Here is a 19,282-nt window from a genome sequence, read left to right as displayed (position 1 = left end):
GGACTGGACAGGTTAGATGCAGGAAGAAATTTCCCGATGTTGGGGAAGTCCAGAATCACGGGACATAGTCTTAGGATAAGGGGTAAGCTATTTACGACCGAGATGAGGAGGAACTTCTTCACTCAGAGAGTTGTTAACCGATGGAATTCCCTACCACAGACAGTTGTTGATGCCAGTTCATTGGATATATTCAAGAGGAAGTTGGAGATGACCCTTGCGGCTAAAGGGATCAAGGGGTATGGAGAGAAAGCAGGAACAGGGTACTGAAGGAATGATCAGCCATGATCTTATTGAATGGTGGTGCAGGCTCGAAGAGCCGGATGACCTACTCCTGCACCTATTTTCTATGTTTCTATGTGGTGACCAGGTAGTTTCTTTCTTCTCTTCCAGGCTTACCTGGGGCATATCCAGGCTTATTAGGCATACCATGCCTTTTGCCTTGGACAGAGCAAGATGTAAACTTTTAATTTGTTGCTGGCAGGGACTGTGGTCTCCCGATTCAAACCCATTAGTGCTGGATACTTGATATGCTGCTTGCACATCTTTCAATCTTTCCTGGAGCTCTTTTACTTTTAGGGTGAGGCAAGTGCTTTCCTCCCTCAGTGTCTTTTCATTACTTTTGGCCTCGGTAACCTGACATTGAAAATAGTCCCGACTGTTTTTAAACCTTTCCATTAACTGGGTCCTTTCCTGTTTTAGCTTACGGAGTTCTCCCGATAATCTTTCTTCTGACATAACCCTTTCCTGGTAGTTCTCTGCGCATTCCCATAACTCTGCTGGTAACGTTTCATTCATTCTGACTGGGAGTTCGACCTGTCGCTGTAGACAGATCAACCAAATTGCCTTCTCTGCTGCTTCTTTGTGATCATTGCTTCCTGTCCACTGGGCTGCAGCGTCAGCTGGACGCTCAGCGCACAATAGACTAAGCACCCATTCTTTAGTGACATTCACTTTCTTATACACATCGGAGGAAATCCTCACTTCCATCTTGGTTCTTTGCCCCAAACCAGCACTCTCCGCATCACAACCCTTGTGCCAGAGTCCTGCCACGGTCGCCATTTTGTAAGGGATGGTCTCTATGAGGGGGTCAGGTTCCCTTCTGACCAACTTGAGCAGTTCAAATCGCTCCCACTCCCATGGGTTCTAGACTCTGGATTTATTTGGGGGATGTGACAAAGTGAAAAGGACACTCATTTGATGCAAAAGAACTTTGATTTCATTACAGTCAAGAAATTATAAACTTAGAATTACTCGAATAAGAAAGTACAATGTCAAACGTATTCAAACGTATTAAAGAAAAATACCTTACACACTCAGAGGGTTTAAAATAGCTTAGAATGACTAATAGAGAACAACACATTACATTCAAAGGGGGTTACAGTAGAATTACACCTCCCACCTCCCAATACCCAATTCTAGCTAGGTTGGACTCCAGGGCAGGCAGGGACTATGCTTACTAATCCGTTTTGACATTTAGCGGTGGATCACGGTTTTGGGGTTCCCTGGATGCGGTAGGGTCTGCTTGCCATACCCCGAATGTCGGAGAAGACTTCTTGCTTCGCAATCTTCAGTTGGGTTGAGTCCGCTGATGCAGTAAGACGCATTTTGGATCTGTGAGGTAAGTACCCATTTTCTTTGGCTAGAAATAGGTTTCAACAGTAATTTAGGAAATGTTTTACCCGTTGGTAGGTCAGGATTAGATTGTAAAGTGAAAACTTTTGATTCTTCGGGTTTTTTTTCCGTTGGAGTTTTGTTTCGAGTTTGGTCAATTGCGTTGGTTTTCCATTGGTACCACGTTGGTTGTGGTCGGTGGCTGCCATGATGGTGATGTTCTTCCTTCCTCAGGACTTCAGGAATTTGAGGCTGGAGAAGTTAGTTTACAACTGTCACGTTGGTTTCTCTCCTTGTCTTGATGACATCAGCTTGGTCTCGGTTGTATGGCAAAGTGTGTCATACCTTCTGCTAAACAGGGGGCCAGTTATACGGTTTGAGTGGTTCTAATCTTGGCGCCAAATCAGTTCAGAATTATTTGTTTAAATTTGGTGGGCTTGAATCTTCTTTGTAATATTTTTGGCGGGCTCGTTAAAAGTTAATATGTTTTGGGTGGGTTGATGTTGATGTAGGCTGATGGAAATATTAGCTTGCTAATCGCAATGTTCTTTTGTGCTTAGTTTTCTCTGCATACAGGCTGGATTGGGCCTCTTTGTGATATATATACTGAAATGGTTTTCGAGATTCAGATTGATGGTTGGCTATCTCTTATTTTGTAATGTTAATTTCTCTTGTGGAGAATGATTCTCGAATACCCATTTCTCCAGACAAGTTAATTTGTCCCAACACCCAGACAATTCCAATAATCAAGTTGTCTCCTGTTAGTTCTTTGAGCCTGCCCACAGCCTTGAATTTGTCTTTTAAAATCCAAAATTCAATTAAAGTTCATAGTTTCTTCCATAAACACTTTAGGATTTCAAACTTTTCAGTAGATAATCACAATTTAAATTTCCTTTCGAATGAGCCCAAACACTGGGGGGTTCTTGTGAATTTTGCATCCTTTCAGCTCCCTGCTCCTACACTCAAATCCCATAGCTATGAAGGCCAACATACCATTTGCCTTCTTCACCGCCTGCTGTACCTGCATGCCAACTTTCAATGACTGATGAACCATGACATCCAGGTCTCGTTGTACCTCCCCTTTGCCTAATCTGCCACCATTCAGAAAATATTCTGCCTTCGTGTCTTTGCCCCCAATGTGGATAACCTCACATTTATCCACATTATACTGCATCTGCCATGCATGTTTCCACATCACCTAACCTGTCCAAGTCACCCTGCAGCCTATTAGCGTCCTCCTCACAGCTCACACAGCCACCCAGTTTATTGTCATCTGCAAACTTGGAGATTTTAGACTCAATTCGTTCAACTAAATCATTAATGTATATTGTAAAGAGCTGGGTCCCAGCACTGAGCCCTGCGGCACCCCACTCGTCACTGCTTGCCATTCTGAAAAGGACCCGTTTATCCCGACTCTCTGCGTCCTGTCTGCCAACCAGTTCTCTATCCACATCAGTACATTACCCACAATACCATGTGCTTTAATTTTGGACAACAATCTCTTGTGTGGGACCTTGTCAAAAGCCTTTTAAAAGTCCAAATACACCACATCCACTGGTTCTCCCTTGACCACTCTACCAGTTACATCCTCGAAAAATACTTGAAGATTTGTCAAGCAGGATTTCCCATTCATAAATCCATGCTGACTTGGACCAATCCCGTCACTGCTTTCCAAATGTGTTTTTATTTCATCTTTAATAATTGATTCCAACATTTTCCCCACTACTGATCTCAGGCTAACCGTTCTATAATTACCCATTTTCTCTTTCCCTCCTTTCTTAAAAAGTGGTGCAATATTAACTACCCTCCAGTCCATCGGAACTGATCCAGATTCGATAGACTGTTAGAAAATGATCACCAATGCATCTACTATTTCTAGTACTCTGGGATGCAGACTATCAGGCCCCAGGGATTTATCGGCCTTCAATCCCATCAATTTCCCTAACACAATTTCCAGCCTAATAAGGATTTCCTTCAGTTCCTCCTTCTCACTAGACCCTTGGTCCCCTAGTATTTCCGGAAGGTTATTTGTGTCTTCCTTCGTGAAGACAGAACCAAAGTATTTGTTTAACAGGTCCACCATTTCTTTGTTCCCCATGAAAAATTCACCTGAATCTGACTGCAACGGACCTACGTTTGTTTTCACTAATCTTTTTCTGTTCACATATCTACAGAAGCTTTTGCAGTCAGTTTTTATGTTCCCAGCAAACTACCTCTCATATGCTATTTTCCCCCTCCTAATTAAACCCTTTGTGCTCCTCTGCTCAATACTAAATTTCTCCCAGTCCTCAGGTTTGCTGCTTTTTCTTGCGAATTTACATGCCTCTTCCTTGGATTTAACACTTTCCTTAATTTCCCTTGTTAGCCATGGTTGAGCCACCTTCACCGATTTGTACTCTGACTAGCACGTGGCAATGGAAGCAATCCTGAGATTACTACTTTCGAGGTCCTACTTTTTAATTTAGCTCCTAGCTCCCTAAATTCGTCTTGTAGGACCTCATTCCTATATCGTTGGTACCTATATGCACCACGACAACTGGCTGTTCACCCTCCGTCTTCAAAATGTCCTGCATCCGCTGCGAGACATCCTTGACCCTTGCACCACGGAGGCTCGGTTGCGGCCGCAGAAATGTCTATTCCCCTTACAATAGAATCACCTACCACTAAATGGCTCCCACTCTTTTTCCTGCCCTCCTGTGCAGCAGAGCCACCCATGGTGCAATGAACTTGGCTGCTGCTGCTCTCCCCTGATGAGTCAGCCCCCTCAACAATACCCAAAACGGTGTATCTGTTTTGCAGGGGGATGACCGCAGGGGACCCCTGCACTACCTTCCTTCCACTGTTCTTCCTATTGGTCAACCACCCCCTATCTGGCTGTGTACCCTTTGCATTCGGTGTGGCCAACTCACTAAACGTGCTATTCACGACATCCTCAACATCGCGGATGCTCCAGAGTAAATCCACCTGCAGCTCCAGTGTCACAATGCGGTCTGTCAGGTGCTGCAGGCGGATGCACTTCCTGCACATGTAGTTGTCAGGGACACTGGAAGCGTCCCTGACTTCCCACATAGCACAGGAGGAGCATAACATGTTCCTGATCTCTCTTGCCATGAATAAACCCCTTAGATTAACTTAATTTGACAACAACAATGCTAAAAGGTTACTTACTGATAAAGAAAAGAAAAAGAAAAACTACTCACCAATCATCAGCTAATCACTTACCCCCTTGGCTGTGACGTCACCCTTCTATTTCTTTCTACATTCTTTTTTGCCTTCTCTCCCTGCTGCAGCTGCCTCCCTGGACACCCGCTCCACCTCTTCCTCGACGACGAACTCCCGCCGACTGATGGGCCTCTTGTAGGGCTCCCCGAACACCCGCTCTGCCTCCTCCTCAATGACGAACTCTCACTGACTGATGGGCCAATTTTTATAGTTTTGGCAATGGTATAACGCCATACTTAGCAGATAACGGCTGTTTTTTTTAAGTATCATTTTTCTGCTTTCACTCAGGGTCAAACCAGAGGAATAACACCATTTTTGCCTGTTTTTTGTGATTTTCGCCAATAAGACTTTTTTAAAGACGGCGTTACGGACCACTTTTTAAAACCTTGCCTTACCAAGTTGGAGTCCGATCGAAATCGGAGTTAACTGGGGGGACCTCGGCCATTACCACGGGGCTTAGGATTGATTTGTTGTGATGATCTGTATTTATTATGTTCCTACTGAATGTAGTGATGCAATATTATCTTTGATTTACTTCATTATAAAAGAAAGTTATTTTAGCTTTCGGACTTAATATTGACTGTGATAAAACACTGACACTTCAAAATCATTCTGTATGTAGCCGATGGCATCAGTTGTGCTATGTCGTTGTGTTGATACAGTTTAATCCTTCCTATACCAATTCACATCTCAACAGGGACTGAAGGCAACTGATTCCTCTGGCGGTTTGGCCGGGAATAGGGGCAGGTGCAGTGGGCCATTTGGCCAGGGATAGGGGCGGGTGCAGTGGGCCATTTGGCCAGGGATAGGGGCAGGTGCGGTGGGCTATTTGATCTGGGTTAGGGGCGGGTGCAATGGGCCATTTGGCCAGGGATAGGGAGGACCGCAGTGGGCCGTTTGGCCAGGGATAGGTGCGGGTGTGGTGGGCTGTTTGGCCAGGGATCGGGATGGTGCGGTGGGCCATTTTTCCAGGGAAAGGGGCGGGTGCGGCGGACCATTTGGTCAGGGAAAGGCGCAGGTGCAGTGGGCCATTTGGCCAGGGATCGGGACGGGTGCGTTGGGCCATTTGTCCAGGGATAGGTGCAGGTGCGGTGGGCCATTTGGCCAAGATAGGAGCGGGTGTGGTGGGCCATTTGGCCAAGATAGGGGCGGGTGTGGTGGACTATTTGGTCAGAGATAGGGGCGGGTTTGGCGGGCCATTTGCGAGTCGTTGACAGAGTCTGAGGGCTCGGATGGGGAGTTCACATTTCAGCATCAAAACACTTCCAGGGCAGGTACAGCACGGGTTAGCTACAGAGTGAAACTCCATCTACAAAATTAAATAAAAGCAGCCCTCAGCCCACATTTCCTTCCGCCCATGCCCAGGAACCGGAGAGAGACAGCTCATTCACTCCCATTGTGCCTCGCGTTACCGTGGAAACCTAAAGGCTTGGGCATGCGCAGAACGGGTGTCATTTTTATGCCGAAAAAAATGAGCTCCATTCTAAAAAAACAGAGCTATTTCTGCGCTACTCTAAAATGAAAAATAATTTTGGCGAAACTTCGGCCTTACTTTTTGCCGTTATTTCGGATTAAAAAGACGGCCGTTAATCGGAAATAACGCCACAAACAGCAATGTGGAATTTTGGGCCCCGAGTCTGTTTATGTAACCAGGGCAAAGGAAAGATCCAGAACTTTAAGTGGACTTTCTTACCCTCCATTTAGTGAGGATCACATTCTGGACCATTTCCTGACATCGCCCTGTGACCAAATATCCCGAACACTCCAGGGTCAGGCTGGCCCACTACAAACTCTCCTCCTCCACCACATACCATCTCTCCAGACCTCCCTTCCCACAGCCTCCATTGTGATCATTGATAACTAATGCTCGGGGCTAGAAATTGATCTTTTGGTGGGAGCGATATTTCTTCGGCATTTTTCACAAAAAATACCACTAATCACACTGCCATTTTTTAAAGACTTAAAATTGGCAAAATAATTCGCTCAGCAGTAAAAATTGCTGTTGCACGAGGATTCGTGGCAGAAACCGCGATCCTCGCCAAATTTAGTCTGAGGCTGATTACTGCTAAAAAAAAAACAGGCCCTCAGAGGGAGAAAAACACAAATAAAAAAAAAATCACAAAAAACAAAATAATTTAAAATATCAACTTTAACTTATCTTTTTTGCAGATCTTCATACTTACCTCTGTTTCTGGAACTGCAACGCAGGCTTTTCTCGAGTGCTTTTTTCACCCAGAATACGGGTGCACCGAACAGCCAATTTTAAGCCATAGCGTGTTTATTCGCCTCGCACGACGGCATTATTCCAAAACTGCCGGCATGCAAGACTTTGGTCAATTTACCTGATCACATTTCTCCGCCAAAAACAGCGAAATATCACCGAAAAAATGGACGCAAGGCTAGCCTATTTCCAGCCCAAAGAGTTCATGGATGTTTTGGTCCAAAATCAAGGCAGCTTCTGGCTCCTCTGCTCCCTCCTACCCCCCATCTTACACACTGTTTAGTGATCTTAGGAGTAGATGAGGAAGACACTTGCTGATTGCCCAAGGGTTGCTAAGGTAAGTCAGCTCACAATTTGCCTCCTTTTACAATCTTATCTTCCAACACAGGCTATCAACACTTCATTGCAAGCTTGATGGCACACCAAGGTGGTAAAATGCACAGCTATCTGGCAACTGTTCACGCACTTTCCAAATACACAGAAACACTGTACAATCTAGCATGCTGCCAACACAAGATATCTGCATACTGCGTGTTTACAGACTCACAAACGGTGGAAGTTAGGCTTGGCTCTAGGGTGGCATTGCCTCTGCTTTTCCCAATTCCAGAAAATGTCTCTTCTATATCTGCTTACAGAAGGCTGCACAAGTGAACTGATTTGTACCTGAGGGGGACCTCCCAACCAATGCTCACTGACTGTGAGAGCAAATGCGATAATTCCACACTCCCAGTGCAATGAATTTTGACAGCGAAATGGGGAAGAAAATGTTTTCTTTTCAAATCCACTCCAAAGTTAATCCCCATGAATGCCCTTGATCATTTTTCCCCTTCCCACACTGTGCCTGTGGAGTTTCCCAAAGAGGTAATTTACATATATTATAATGAGGGCCAGTGGATTTGCAGCCTCGAGTTTCCTGCTTTTGCGCTCACAATGCACTTGGCCTAAGTTAGAATTTTTGAATTTTGTTTATTTAATTTTGATTTAACTTTGACAGCACCTCCCAAACCTGCGACCTCTACCACCATGAATACAAGGTCAGCAGGTGCTTGGAAATGTCACCACCTCCAAGTTCCCCTCCAAGTCCTACACCATTCTGACTTGGAAATCTATCGCCGTTCCTTCATCGTCACTGGGTCAATATCCTGGAACTCCCGTCCTGACAGCACTGTGGGAATACCATCACCACACGGACTGCAGCGATTCAAGAAGGCGGCTCACCATCATCTTCACAAGGGCAATTAGGATTGAACAATAAATGCTGGCCTTGCCAGTGATGGCCACATCCTGTGAATGAATTTTTCAAAAGTGAAGTGTCACAGATGTTTCCAGGATCAGTGGAGACAGACAGAGAAGAAGAGTTTCTCTGATCCTGAAGAGTGGAGACTTTCAATTGCAATGTTTGCAGCTGGGAATTATTTGTTGCTGTGATTTTTTGGGTATTCTGTCTCGGCATTCTGATTGATTCTGATTCTGAAAACGAAACAAACGGCTTCTGCAGCACTTTGTTGTCACAAAAAAATGGTGTCAGTGTCTCAGTGAGTTTACCAAGAGCGTAGTTGAGACACACAGACCAGGAAAGTTCCAAGCTCGATCCCAGGCTGTGCTGAGTTATCTCAGGGTAGATTTCCTGAGGCTCTACATCACTGTAGAGCCTCACACACAGGATGTAAAGGAGGGGTTACTCCTGGCAACAAGAACAATAAGTGACAAGAATTTTCTAGCGAGATTATAAGATTAAAGAACAAACCCTGAGTCACTTACCACTGGGCTCCAGATAGTACGGGACTAAAACCTGGGGCCGGTTTTGATAAAACAAAGCACATATCCAGTTCCCTCTGTCTCTGTCAGCTTTCTGAATAATCAGTCTCAGTGATTTCTCTTCCCCATTCCGTCCATTCAATATTTTCTCTGCAACAGATTTGCCATCACTATTGATCCAAACAAGTCTCATTGATTCAGTGACATCAGAGACAGAGCAGGTCGGGGTAACGGTGCCTCCCTCAGTCACTGCATCAGATAGTTCAGCTGTGACTGTGGAAACAGGAAAATCATTTAGATTTTAAACAATGATTTTATCATTGAAAACAATGGCAACATTCTGTCTCTTACCTTTAACTGTGATTAGTTTAATCGTCACATAATTATGTGACCCTAGAGAACATGTGTAAACTCCTGCATCATCAAACAGTACAGGGACAATCCTCACATTGAACTTATCACCATTATAATATTCCACTGTGGGCACCAGTCGACTCCCGAAGTAGGTCTTGTTTACATCGATAGGCTTAGATTTTGAAGCAGATGCTATTTTTTCCTTCTGATTTTGAAGATGATGTGACCTCCAGGTCCATGCAGCAGTGTTATAAGCGAGACCATAATAATCATAATAAGCATTGCAATTCAGCTGGAGTTCACTGTGATCTGTGCCTGACCGATAAAGTGTGTAACCCTTGAGATATAAATCTGCAATAGAGACAGAGAACAGCGTGTTAGAATTTTACGATTGCTGAGGTGCGGAGAAAAGCCAGAATAATTACCGGCCACAATTATAGAAAAATACTTGTATTTTCATCATCATGACTTCATTTGATTGAGTTTCTAAGGGCAGTGTCCTAGGTCCAACCATTTTAGCTTCTTTATCAATGATTGTCCTTCCATCATAAGGTCATTAGTGGGAATGTTCTCTGGTGATTGCACAGTGTTCAGTTCCACTCGCAACTCCTCAGATAATGAATCAGTCTGTACCACATGCAGCAAGACCAAGGCAACATTCAAGCTTGGGCTGATAAGTTGTAAGTAACATTCGCACCACATTGGTGCCAATCAATGACTACCTCTGACAAGAGAGAGTCTAACCACCTCCCCTTAACATTCAATGACATTAGCATCATCGATTCTCCCACCATCAATACCCTGGGGGTCAGCATTGACCAGAAACTGGAACAGCCACATAAATACCGTGGTTACAAGAGCAGATCACAGGCTAGGTATTCTGCAGTGAGTGAACACTGAGTAGATATTCTGTGCTGGACTTTAATGCTGTGCCCTTGCAGTGAGTAAAGTGAACCATAATTAGAAAATAATTGTCTCTGTGTTTTGGTAAATGGTGAGCTTTGTGAGAATGTTTCTGTCCATCTTCAACCGTTTAGCTATTTATTGTCTGATCCATCAACACCTGGTTGTTGATATTTGCCCACTGTGTTGCAATGTTCTATTTACACCAATATTCCAAAGAGAAAATAAGGTCACAGTCTGTAGTGAAAGCATATGCTGTCTCTGTGCTCCCTGTAACAGTGTGTAACAGTGTTATTTCAATAACTATTTAATATCTACTATAAGGTAGTTCTGGACTTACCCTGATCCACATCAATAGTTTTGATGCTGTTTTAATAACAGAGTATTTTTTCTACACTTCACACAAATACAAATTCTTACCTTCTGCTCCAAAGTGCCAGTCTCAGCTTTTCCCCTCTTCCTCCCGCAAAGCCCCACTCCCAGCCTCTGTCATTTCCCTCTGCCCACCATCTCTCCTCTACATTCCCATCATTTCCATCCTTCCCTCTCCCGTTCATGGCCATTGATTCCCTGCCCTTCCCTCTTCCCTTAGTCCTGCTCCCAGCTCAATGCTTATTTGAAGCCGAGAGTATGGTGCGGCTGGAATCACTTCCAACAGTAGCAGAACTGGGTTAGAAGTGGCATTGAGGGGAGAGAGGCCAGTTTTTTGTTCAATGTTGATATGTGCACCAGGCCCCCACATGCAGACTGTAAGCAGGAAGTGCTGATGGTTGACATGTATGACACCACTTTATATGTAATAGTTTTATATTAGTAACTCTTAATATCTACTGTGAGGTAACTGCACTTACAATGATACACAGTAAAAGCTGCTTTTCCTGTACGCATAATGGATCCATTTTCCTGCACTTCACACGCATACAACTCTTGATCCTCTACTGCAACATGTCTGACGATCAGAGAGACTGTGTTATTTAGTCGGATCTGATCAGTGTTCCTCCTGTTCTGCTGAGATGAGTCTCTCTGTTTCCATTGAAGACTGACTGTATCTGAGAGTTTGGAGATGGTACAGCTGAGTGTAACGTCACTGCCCACCACAGCACTCTGTGGACTTGATTCAACTGTGAAAAACAGATCAATAAGATTTTGTGTAAGTCGTGGCATGTGCACAAAATCCACATCAAAAGTCGTTACCTGTCCCTGAAGTTATTTAAATGAGTTGGCTCTCAAACTGTACCTGAGCAGGGTTCCAATCTTTGAGCGTCCATGAGGAATGGAACTTCAGGAGAAGCTTGTTCTAAAAATACCCACCCTGACTTTCAGTCTCACCTACAACATGTCAAGTAAGAATCAAATCGTCAACTGGAACTTTATTTTAAATGCCAGGCCAGAAAACTGGTGGCTTAGTGAGTTGCAATGACTGGTGAGGCATAACGGTACCCCCCAGAATGGTGCTGACTGTGAATGGAATGGCTTGGGCATTGTAGGAATGTTTTATGGTGTTGGGTTGGGGTGGTGCCAACTTGGCACATCATGTGGCAGCCAGGGTACAAAGCATCAAGTAAAGTAAATCCGGCCACAGTGAGGCCATCCCTGACCTCCCGGGCAGCAATGTGGTCAGGTGCTGATGGCCTGAGTCCTGTGCAGCATCCTGTGATTGCAGTGAAGATTATTGGTGCTGCTGGATTTATGAATTCATCCCTTGTGGTGTGGAAGCAAGTCATCCTCATTCGAGGGACTGCCTATGATGATGATGAAGAAGATAATGCTGCTGGTGTGTCTGGTGATGCTGGTGTGTCTGGTGATGCTGGTGTGTCTGGTGATGTTGGTGTGTCTGGTGATGCTGGTGATGCTGGTGTGTCTGGTGATGTTGGTGTGTCTGGTGATGCTGGTGATGCTGGTGTGTCTGGTGATGCTGGTGTGTCTGGTGATGCTGCTGATGCTGGTGTGTCTGGTGATGCTGGTGTGTCTGGTGATGCTGGTGTGTCTGGTGATGTTGGTGTGTCTGGTGATGCTGGTGTGCCTGGTGATGCTGGTGTGCCTGGTGATGCTGGTGTGTCTGGTGATGCTGGTGTGCCTGGTGATGCTGGTGTGTCTGGTGATGCTGGTGTGCCTGGTGATGCTGGTGTGCCTGGTGATGCTGGTGTGTCTGGTGATGTTGGTGTGTCTGGTGATGCTGGTGTGTCTGGTGATGTTGGTGTGTCTGGTGATGCTGGTGATGCTGGTGTGTCTGGTGATGTTGGTGTGTCTGGTGATGCTGGTGATGCTGGTGTGTCTGGTGATGCTGGTGTGTCTGGTGATGCTGCTGATGCTGGTGTGTCTGGTAATGCTGGTGTGTCTGGTGATGCTGGTGTGTCTGGTGATGCTGGTGTGTCTGGTAATGTTGGTGTGTCTGGTGATGCTGGTGTGCCTGGTGATGCTGGTGTGCCTGGTGATGCTGGTGTGTCTGGTGATGCTGGTGTGCCTGGTGATGCTGGTGTGTCTGGTGATGCTGGTGTGTCTGGTGATGCTGGTGTGTCTGGTGATGCTGGTGTGCCTGGTGATGCTGGTGTGTCTGGTGATGTTGGTGTGTCTGGTGATGCTGGTGTGTCTGGTGATGTTGGTGTGTCTGGTGATGCTGGTGATGCTGGTGTGTCTGGTGATGCTGGTGTGTCTGGTGATGCTGGTGTGTCTGGTGATGTTGGTGTGTCTGGTGATGCTGGTGTGTCTGATGATGTTGGTGTGTCTGGTGATGCTGGTGATGCTGGTGTGTCTGGTGATGCTGGTGTGTCTGGTGATGTTGGTGTGTCTGGTGATGCTGGTGTGTCTGGTGATGCTGGTGTGCCTGGTGATGCTGGTGTGTCTGGTGATGCTGGTGTGTCTGGTGATGCTGGTGTGCCTGGTGATGCTGGTGTGCCTGGTGATGCTGGTGTGTCTGGTGATGCTGGTGTGCCTGGTGATGCTGGTGTGCCTGGTGATGCTGGTGTGTCTGGTGATGCTGGTGTGTCTGGTGATGCTGGGGTTGGGACTGATCGTGGTGGGATTCTGAGGACCAAGGTGAGAGAGTTTCAAGGGTACCCATGCTGATGGAATAGATGGCAGGTGAAGTATAGATGACAGAAGCGATCTGTCAATGGTGGCAAAGGTAATGAGGTCAGACTGAATGGAGGCTTGTGTTAAGATGTGAAACATCGTGAATCTGTAGTGGAAATGCAGTTTAGAGAAGCTAGTGGTTAAGGGAACATTTCTCAATCAGCTGGGAGCTGTGACTTGACATTTGAAGCTGTCAACTCATCATCTGATTCAATGGCCACTGACCTCCCACCTCAGCTTCACAGACAAGGTCTGGGCACAGCGGGAAACCGGTGGGCAACCTGTCAAACCCAAAATGCTGGGAAAAAACCCATTGATCAGTGGCTGTAAACAAGCCACTGCTGATTTTAATTGCCTCGCTCTCCACCACATTGACAAAACTGGCATTTGGGAAAGGCGTGTGGCGGCGGGTTCACAGCAGGGTCCCGAACCGCTGAGGATAAAAACCATGTTCCCACCCTACCCGCCACCGATCATGCCTGCTGACCCCGCAATAACCAGCCCTTTATTTCCAATGAAGGCCAAATAAATGATGGCATCCCTTAGCTGCTGGCACCCAACACACTGATGCCCGACCCATTGGCATTTCCTTTATACCACGCATTATGTATCATTAGTGCAACTAAAAATGTAAATGAGTTGACTTTCTATTATGGCTAACTCATTCTGGTGCATTTTGGCCAACACCTCAGGAACAATGGTCCATATATTTGCCACTACAACATTTCAGGATTGGATTATATTTTGTCGCAAAGTCATTTGACAGTGACTTTAGCCTCATTCAGATGTGAAACACATTAACCAACCAGGAAGTGCAGCAACATCCTTCGTTGGCACAAACTAAAGATTTTGATATATTTATGCTAAAGGTTTTTGCTATGTCTTGAATAAAGAGTCAGACTAGATACTGAAAGGTCAAAGTAAATGTGACCATAGTCCTTTATTACAGATCTCAGAGTGCAACTCCAGCCTGTGAGATCTCCTTATATACAGGTGCTCCCAAGGGATTGTCGGATCCCTTGGGACTCCAGGGGATAAGCCCTCTGGTGGTTAGACATGGTATTTACAGGTTTACATACATAATAACACTCCCCCCGTTCCCCCCCCGCCAAAGTCAATAGTATAACTGTTTAAAATGTGAGTCGATCTGGGGCCTTCCTTTCCCTGGTTAATCGTCTCGGTGCAAATGCTGGTTTTGGTGAGTCTTTTGCTGGACCCTCGCTGGGCTGTTACGCATCTGTCCTTGCTGGGCTGCTGGGGTGGTGAGTCCTGCTGGGTTGCTGCGGGTGATGGGTTCTGCCTTGTGGTCAACCGCTGGGTCGGTTGCCACTTGTGTGTGTATTGGAGGGTCAAAAAAGGTAGAATCTATTGTGGGTTGTTCTGGATAGTCCGTAAATCTGAGTTTGGTTTGGTCCAAATGTTTCCTGCAGGTGAGTCCATTTGAGAGTTTGACCACAAACACCCTACTCCCCTCTTTGGCCAAAACAGTGCCAGGAAGCCACTTGGGACCTTGTCCATCGTTCAAATACAGGATATTTTATCTCAATTTCACGTGACACATTTGCGCAATCATGATATGTATTCTGTTGAAGCCGCCTGCTCTCTACCTGTTCGTGTCGATCAGGGTGGACTAACAAGAGCCGTCTTGAGTGCCCTTTTCATGAACAGCTCAGCGGGAGGGACCCCAGTGAGCGAGTGGCGTCTCATGCAATAACTAAGCAGGACTCGGGATAAGTGAGTCTGTAGTGAGACTTCAGTTACCCTTTTCAATTGATTGTTTGAACTGTTCATCCTGCCTGACCATTGGACGCTGGTTTAAACGGGGCAGATGTGATATGTTTGATCCCATTGCGGTTCATGAACTCCTTGAACTCGGCACTGGTAAAGCCCTGCTCATTGTCACTTACAAGGACATCAGGCAGACCGTGCATGGCAAACATGGCTCGTAAGCTTTCAATAGTGGCAGCGGACGTGCTTGCCGACATTATCACACATTCAATCCATTTGGAGTACGCATCTACAACTACTAAGAACATTTTTCCCAAGAATGGGCCTGCATAGTCGACATGGACCCTGGACCATGGTTTGGAGGGCCAGGACCTTAAACATCGTGGTGCCTCCCTGGGTGCATTGCTTAACTGTGAACATGTATTACATTTGTACACGCAGGACTCTAAGTCTGCATCGATACCGGGCCACCACACGTAAAATCTGGCAATCGCTTTCACCATAACGATGCCTGGTTGGGTGCTGTGGAGATCACTAACGAAGGTGTTCCTGCCCTTTTTTTGCACCACTACCCGATTACCCCACAGGAGGCAGTCTGCCTGTATAGACATTTCATCTCTACGCCGCTGATATGGCTTTATTTCTTCTTGCATCTTTAACGGAACACTAGACCAACTCCCGTGGAGCACACAATTTATTACTAAGGACAGTAGGGGCTCCTGGCTCGTAAAAGTTCTAATCTGTCAGGCGGTAACAGGTGATTGCTCACTCTCGAATGCTTCCATTACCATAACTAAATCTGCAGCCTGTGTCATCCCCACCCCGGTGGTGGGCATTAGCAGCCGACTGAGAGCATCAGCACAGTTTTCTGTGCCTGGCCTGTGGCAGATAGCATAGTTGTATGCGGACAACGTGAGCACCCATCTCTGGATGCGGGCCGATGCATTCATGTTTATCCCCTTGCTTTCAGAAAAGAGGGATATAAGCGGCTTATGGTCGGTTTCCAATTCAAATTTGAGCCCGACCAGATATTGATGCATTTTCTTTACCCTGTAAACACACGCTAAAGCTTCTTTTTCGATCATACTGTAGGCCCTCTCAGTCTTAGACAGACTTCTGGATGCATAAGCAACCAGTTTCAATTTCCTCAATTCATTAGCTTGTTGCAATGCACAACCAACCCCGTATGATGACGCATCACATGCTAGTACCAAACGCTTACATGGATCGTACAACACAAGCAATTTGTTTGAACATAACAGCTTCCTAGCTTTCTCAAAGGCATTCTCTTGGCTTTTACCCCATGCCCATTCATCTCCTTTACGCAGTAATGAATGCAGGGGTTCAAACAATGTGCTAAGACCCGGTAAGAAGTTACCAAAATAGTTCAGGAGTCCTAGAAACGACCCCAGCTCCGTCACGTTCTGTGGTCTCGTTGTGTTCTTGATTGCCTCCATCTTTGAATTGGTGAGCCTGAAGCTGTCCGCCACAATTCTTCTCCCCAGGAACTCCACTTCAGACGCCAGGAAAATGCACTTTGAGCATTTTAGCCTGAGCCCCACATGATTAAGCCGACTAAGAACCTCCTCCAGCTTCTGCAGGTGCTCGATGGTGTCCCGACCTGTAACCAAGATATCATCCTGGAAGACCACGGTGCGCGGGACAGACTTCAGCAAGCTTTCCATGTTACTCTGGAATATCGCCACGGCCGATCGAATCCCAAACGGGCATTTGTTGTAAATGAAGAGACCTTTATGCATGTTGCTGCAGGTTAGGCCTTTCGATGATTCCTCCAGCTCCTGCGTCATGTAGGCCGAGGTCAAATCCAGCTTTGTGAACGTTTTCTCTCCCACCAGCATCGCAAATAGGTCGTCTGCCTTTGATAGCGGGTATTGTCACTGGTGGCGATAAACGCCTGGGCTATCGCTTCGGCTTTACTCAAGGTTGCGGTCACTACAGTCAAAAGTTTGCGAAGGATTACTTCATGGCCAGTGCCAAGTACAAAGAATTCCCTGAACATGTGCTCCAAGTGTCCTTCCAATTCGCAATGTCCTGCAAGGCGCCTTAGCTCAGCGACGCAGTTCGCCACTTCCTGGCCTTCAGACCTCTTGTACCTCGCCATCAGCATGTTTTCCTTCGGGTTTAGATACTCCCGGACCAGTGTGCATAACTCATCATGCAACTTGTCTGTGGGTTTCACTGGAGCGTGCAGATTTTTCATGAAGACATATGTTGGTGCCCCGCAAACGGTCAGGAGGATTGCCCTTCGTTTAGCAGCGTTCGCTTCTTCTTCCAGCTCGTTGGCCACAAAGTATTGGTCGAATCATCCTCCAAAGTTTCCCATTCATCTCCCTCCGGAAATTTCTCCACGATGCCCACGGGTCTCTACATTGTTGTGGTGGGGCTCGTCATCTGTATCTCGTCGCCAGTTGTTATGTTTTGAATAAAGAGTCAGACTAGCTACTGCAAGCTCAAAGTAAGGTGTGACCATAATCCTTTATTACAGATCTCAGAATGCCTTTCCAGCCCGTGAGGCCTCCTTAAGTACCTGTGCTCCCAAGGGTTGTGGGATCACTTGGGACTCCAGGGGATAAGCCCTCTGGTGGTTAGACATGGTATTTACAGGTTTACATAACATAACAGTTTTAAAATCATTTTGAGTTGAACCATTGGCTGAAATTTGAATTTGGAGGTAGGTAGAGGGTATGGGGGATGAATTTACTGGCAGTGCCCGATTAACATTTTGAATCTCTGTTCCCTGCTCACAGCCAGCCAGAAGAAGAGGCTGTCGAACGTGTAGGCCTGCGGCACCAGGCTGCAGAGAGGAGGGAGGGATTAGTGGAGGCATCGGAGACCAGTCAGAAAGTCAGAGAGGCTATTGGAGATCGGAGGAGGATATGAAGGCTGGAGGTGGGGTCGGGGGGGAAGTCGGAAGACCAGAGCCTGGACTGGATACCGGAGGAGCGACAGAAGGCCGGAGGGGAGGTCGGAAGGTTGAAGGTGGGCTCGGAGGCCTCGTGCAGGGATAGTTGATGGCCTCGGGAGGGGATGTTTACGGGGAGATCGGAAGTGTCGGGGAAGTGTCCGATTGGGGGTGGTTGGTGAGGCAGAAACGCTGCATCCAACATGTGAGTGGAAAGGCACTTACTTCCTGCATCCAGGATTCCTCATCACTCTTTTGCTGGCGGGTTCCCCGAGGCCTGGGTAATCCCCCCACTTACAATGGTGGATCACTGTGAGGCACCCAACCTCATTATCATATTTAAAGTGCCAACCCACCTCCTGCAAACGATTTTTAAAAAATGTATTCATTCAAGTGATGTGGACATCGCTGCCATGGTTGGCATTTATTGCCCATTCTTAATTGCCCTCAAGTAAGTGGTGGTGAGCCAACCTTCTTGAATACAACTGAGAAGCTTGCTCAGCCATTACAGAGGGCAGTTAAAAGTTAACCACATTGCTGTGGGTCGGGAGTCACATATAGGCCAGACCAGGTACGGGCAGCAGATTTCCTTCCCCAAAGGACATAAGTGAACCAGATGGGTTTTTACAACAATCCAGCAGTTTCACGGTCACCTTTACTTTATTCCAGATTTATTTAATTATTTTTAATGTAAATTCCACAGCTGCTGTGGTGGGATTTGAACTCTTGTCTCAGGATCATTAGTCGAGGCCTCTGGATTACTCGTCCAGTAACATAACCATTATGCCACTGTATCCAGTTGGCTGCCTATCCCCACCCCATCGCCATTAAAACTGGAAGTGAGCAGGTTGGAGGAGGATTGGGGTCGGAATTCAGATACTTAACTCTGTAAACTCCCAGCCGACCCAAACCCACTTGTTTTAAAATTTCCCACCGGCATATCTATATTTCTCTGCCATATAACACCCTGCTTTCCTGGAGGTGTTAAATCATTGGTTTATTTACACTAAAGAATACTAAAGAGCACAAGTTCCACGGGGACACTCGACATCCTCTGCAATCTCCATCAAGTGACACATCTAACAGGTTCACTGGACAGCAATCAGGAGCCGTGATACTGGCCAATCATATACCTGTCTCACAGTGCTGAGGCCTATTACTACAAGTGACCTATTGGTATAGTAACAGAATTCAGAACACCTTACAGAGTGTGCACCAGTGTACAGACCATAATACTCCATGAGGGGTAGATTCCTCGGTTTGCTATTTCAAGTAGAATTATCGAAATATTTTTACTCATGTTTACCATTTCAGGAGAAACAATGAACAAAATCTTTCCCCTGGTTGTTTTAATGAGAGCTGCTCTCTGAACTGGGTGATCTAAATCTCACATGATCCTGGCAATCTCTCATCATTACATATGAAATTATTTACGGAGAATCGTTTTAATTAACCTTTTCTAAATTTTGTCCCACTCACCTTTGATCCCA

The 19,282-nt window shown here is 46.1% G+C and overlaps 1 protein-coding gene across 1 annotated transcript in view; it reads right to left on the bottom strand.

Moving 5' to 3' along the window:
• Positions 1–9,129, bottom strand: part of LOC139262015 (uncharacterized) — a 43,924-nt gene extending 34,795 nt beyond the window's left edge. The window contains exon 1 of the mRNA XM_070877180.1: positions 8,816–9,129. Within this exon, the coding sequence (XP_070733281.1) occupies positions 8,816–9,005 (190 nt within the window). The 5' untranslated portion in view covers positions 9,006–9,129. The remainder of the gene's footprint in view (positions 1–8,815) is intronic.
• Positions 9,130–19,282: the final 10,153 nt, after the last annotated feature.

Source organism: Pristiophorus japonicus, chromosome 4 (assembly GCF_044704955.1).
Source record: "Pristiophorus japonicus isolate sPriJap1 chromosome 4, sPriJap1.hap1, whole genome shotgun sequence".
Classification (NCBI taxonomy): Eukaryota; Metazoa; Chordata; class Chondrichthyes; family Pristiophoridae; genus Pristiophorus; species Pristiophorus japonicus.
This window is presented reverse-complemented; position numbering and strand designations above follow the sequence as displayed.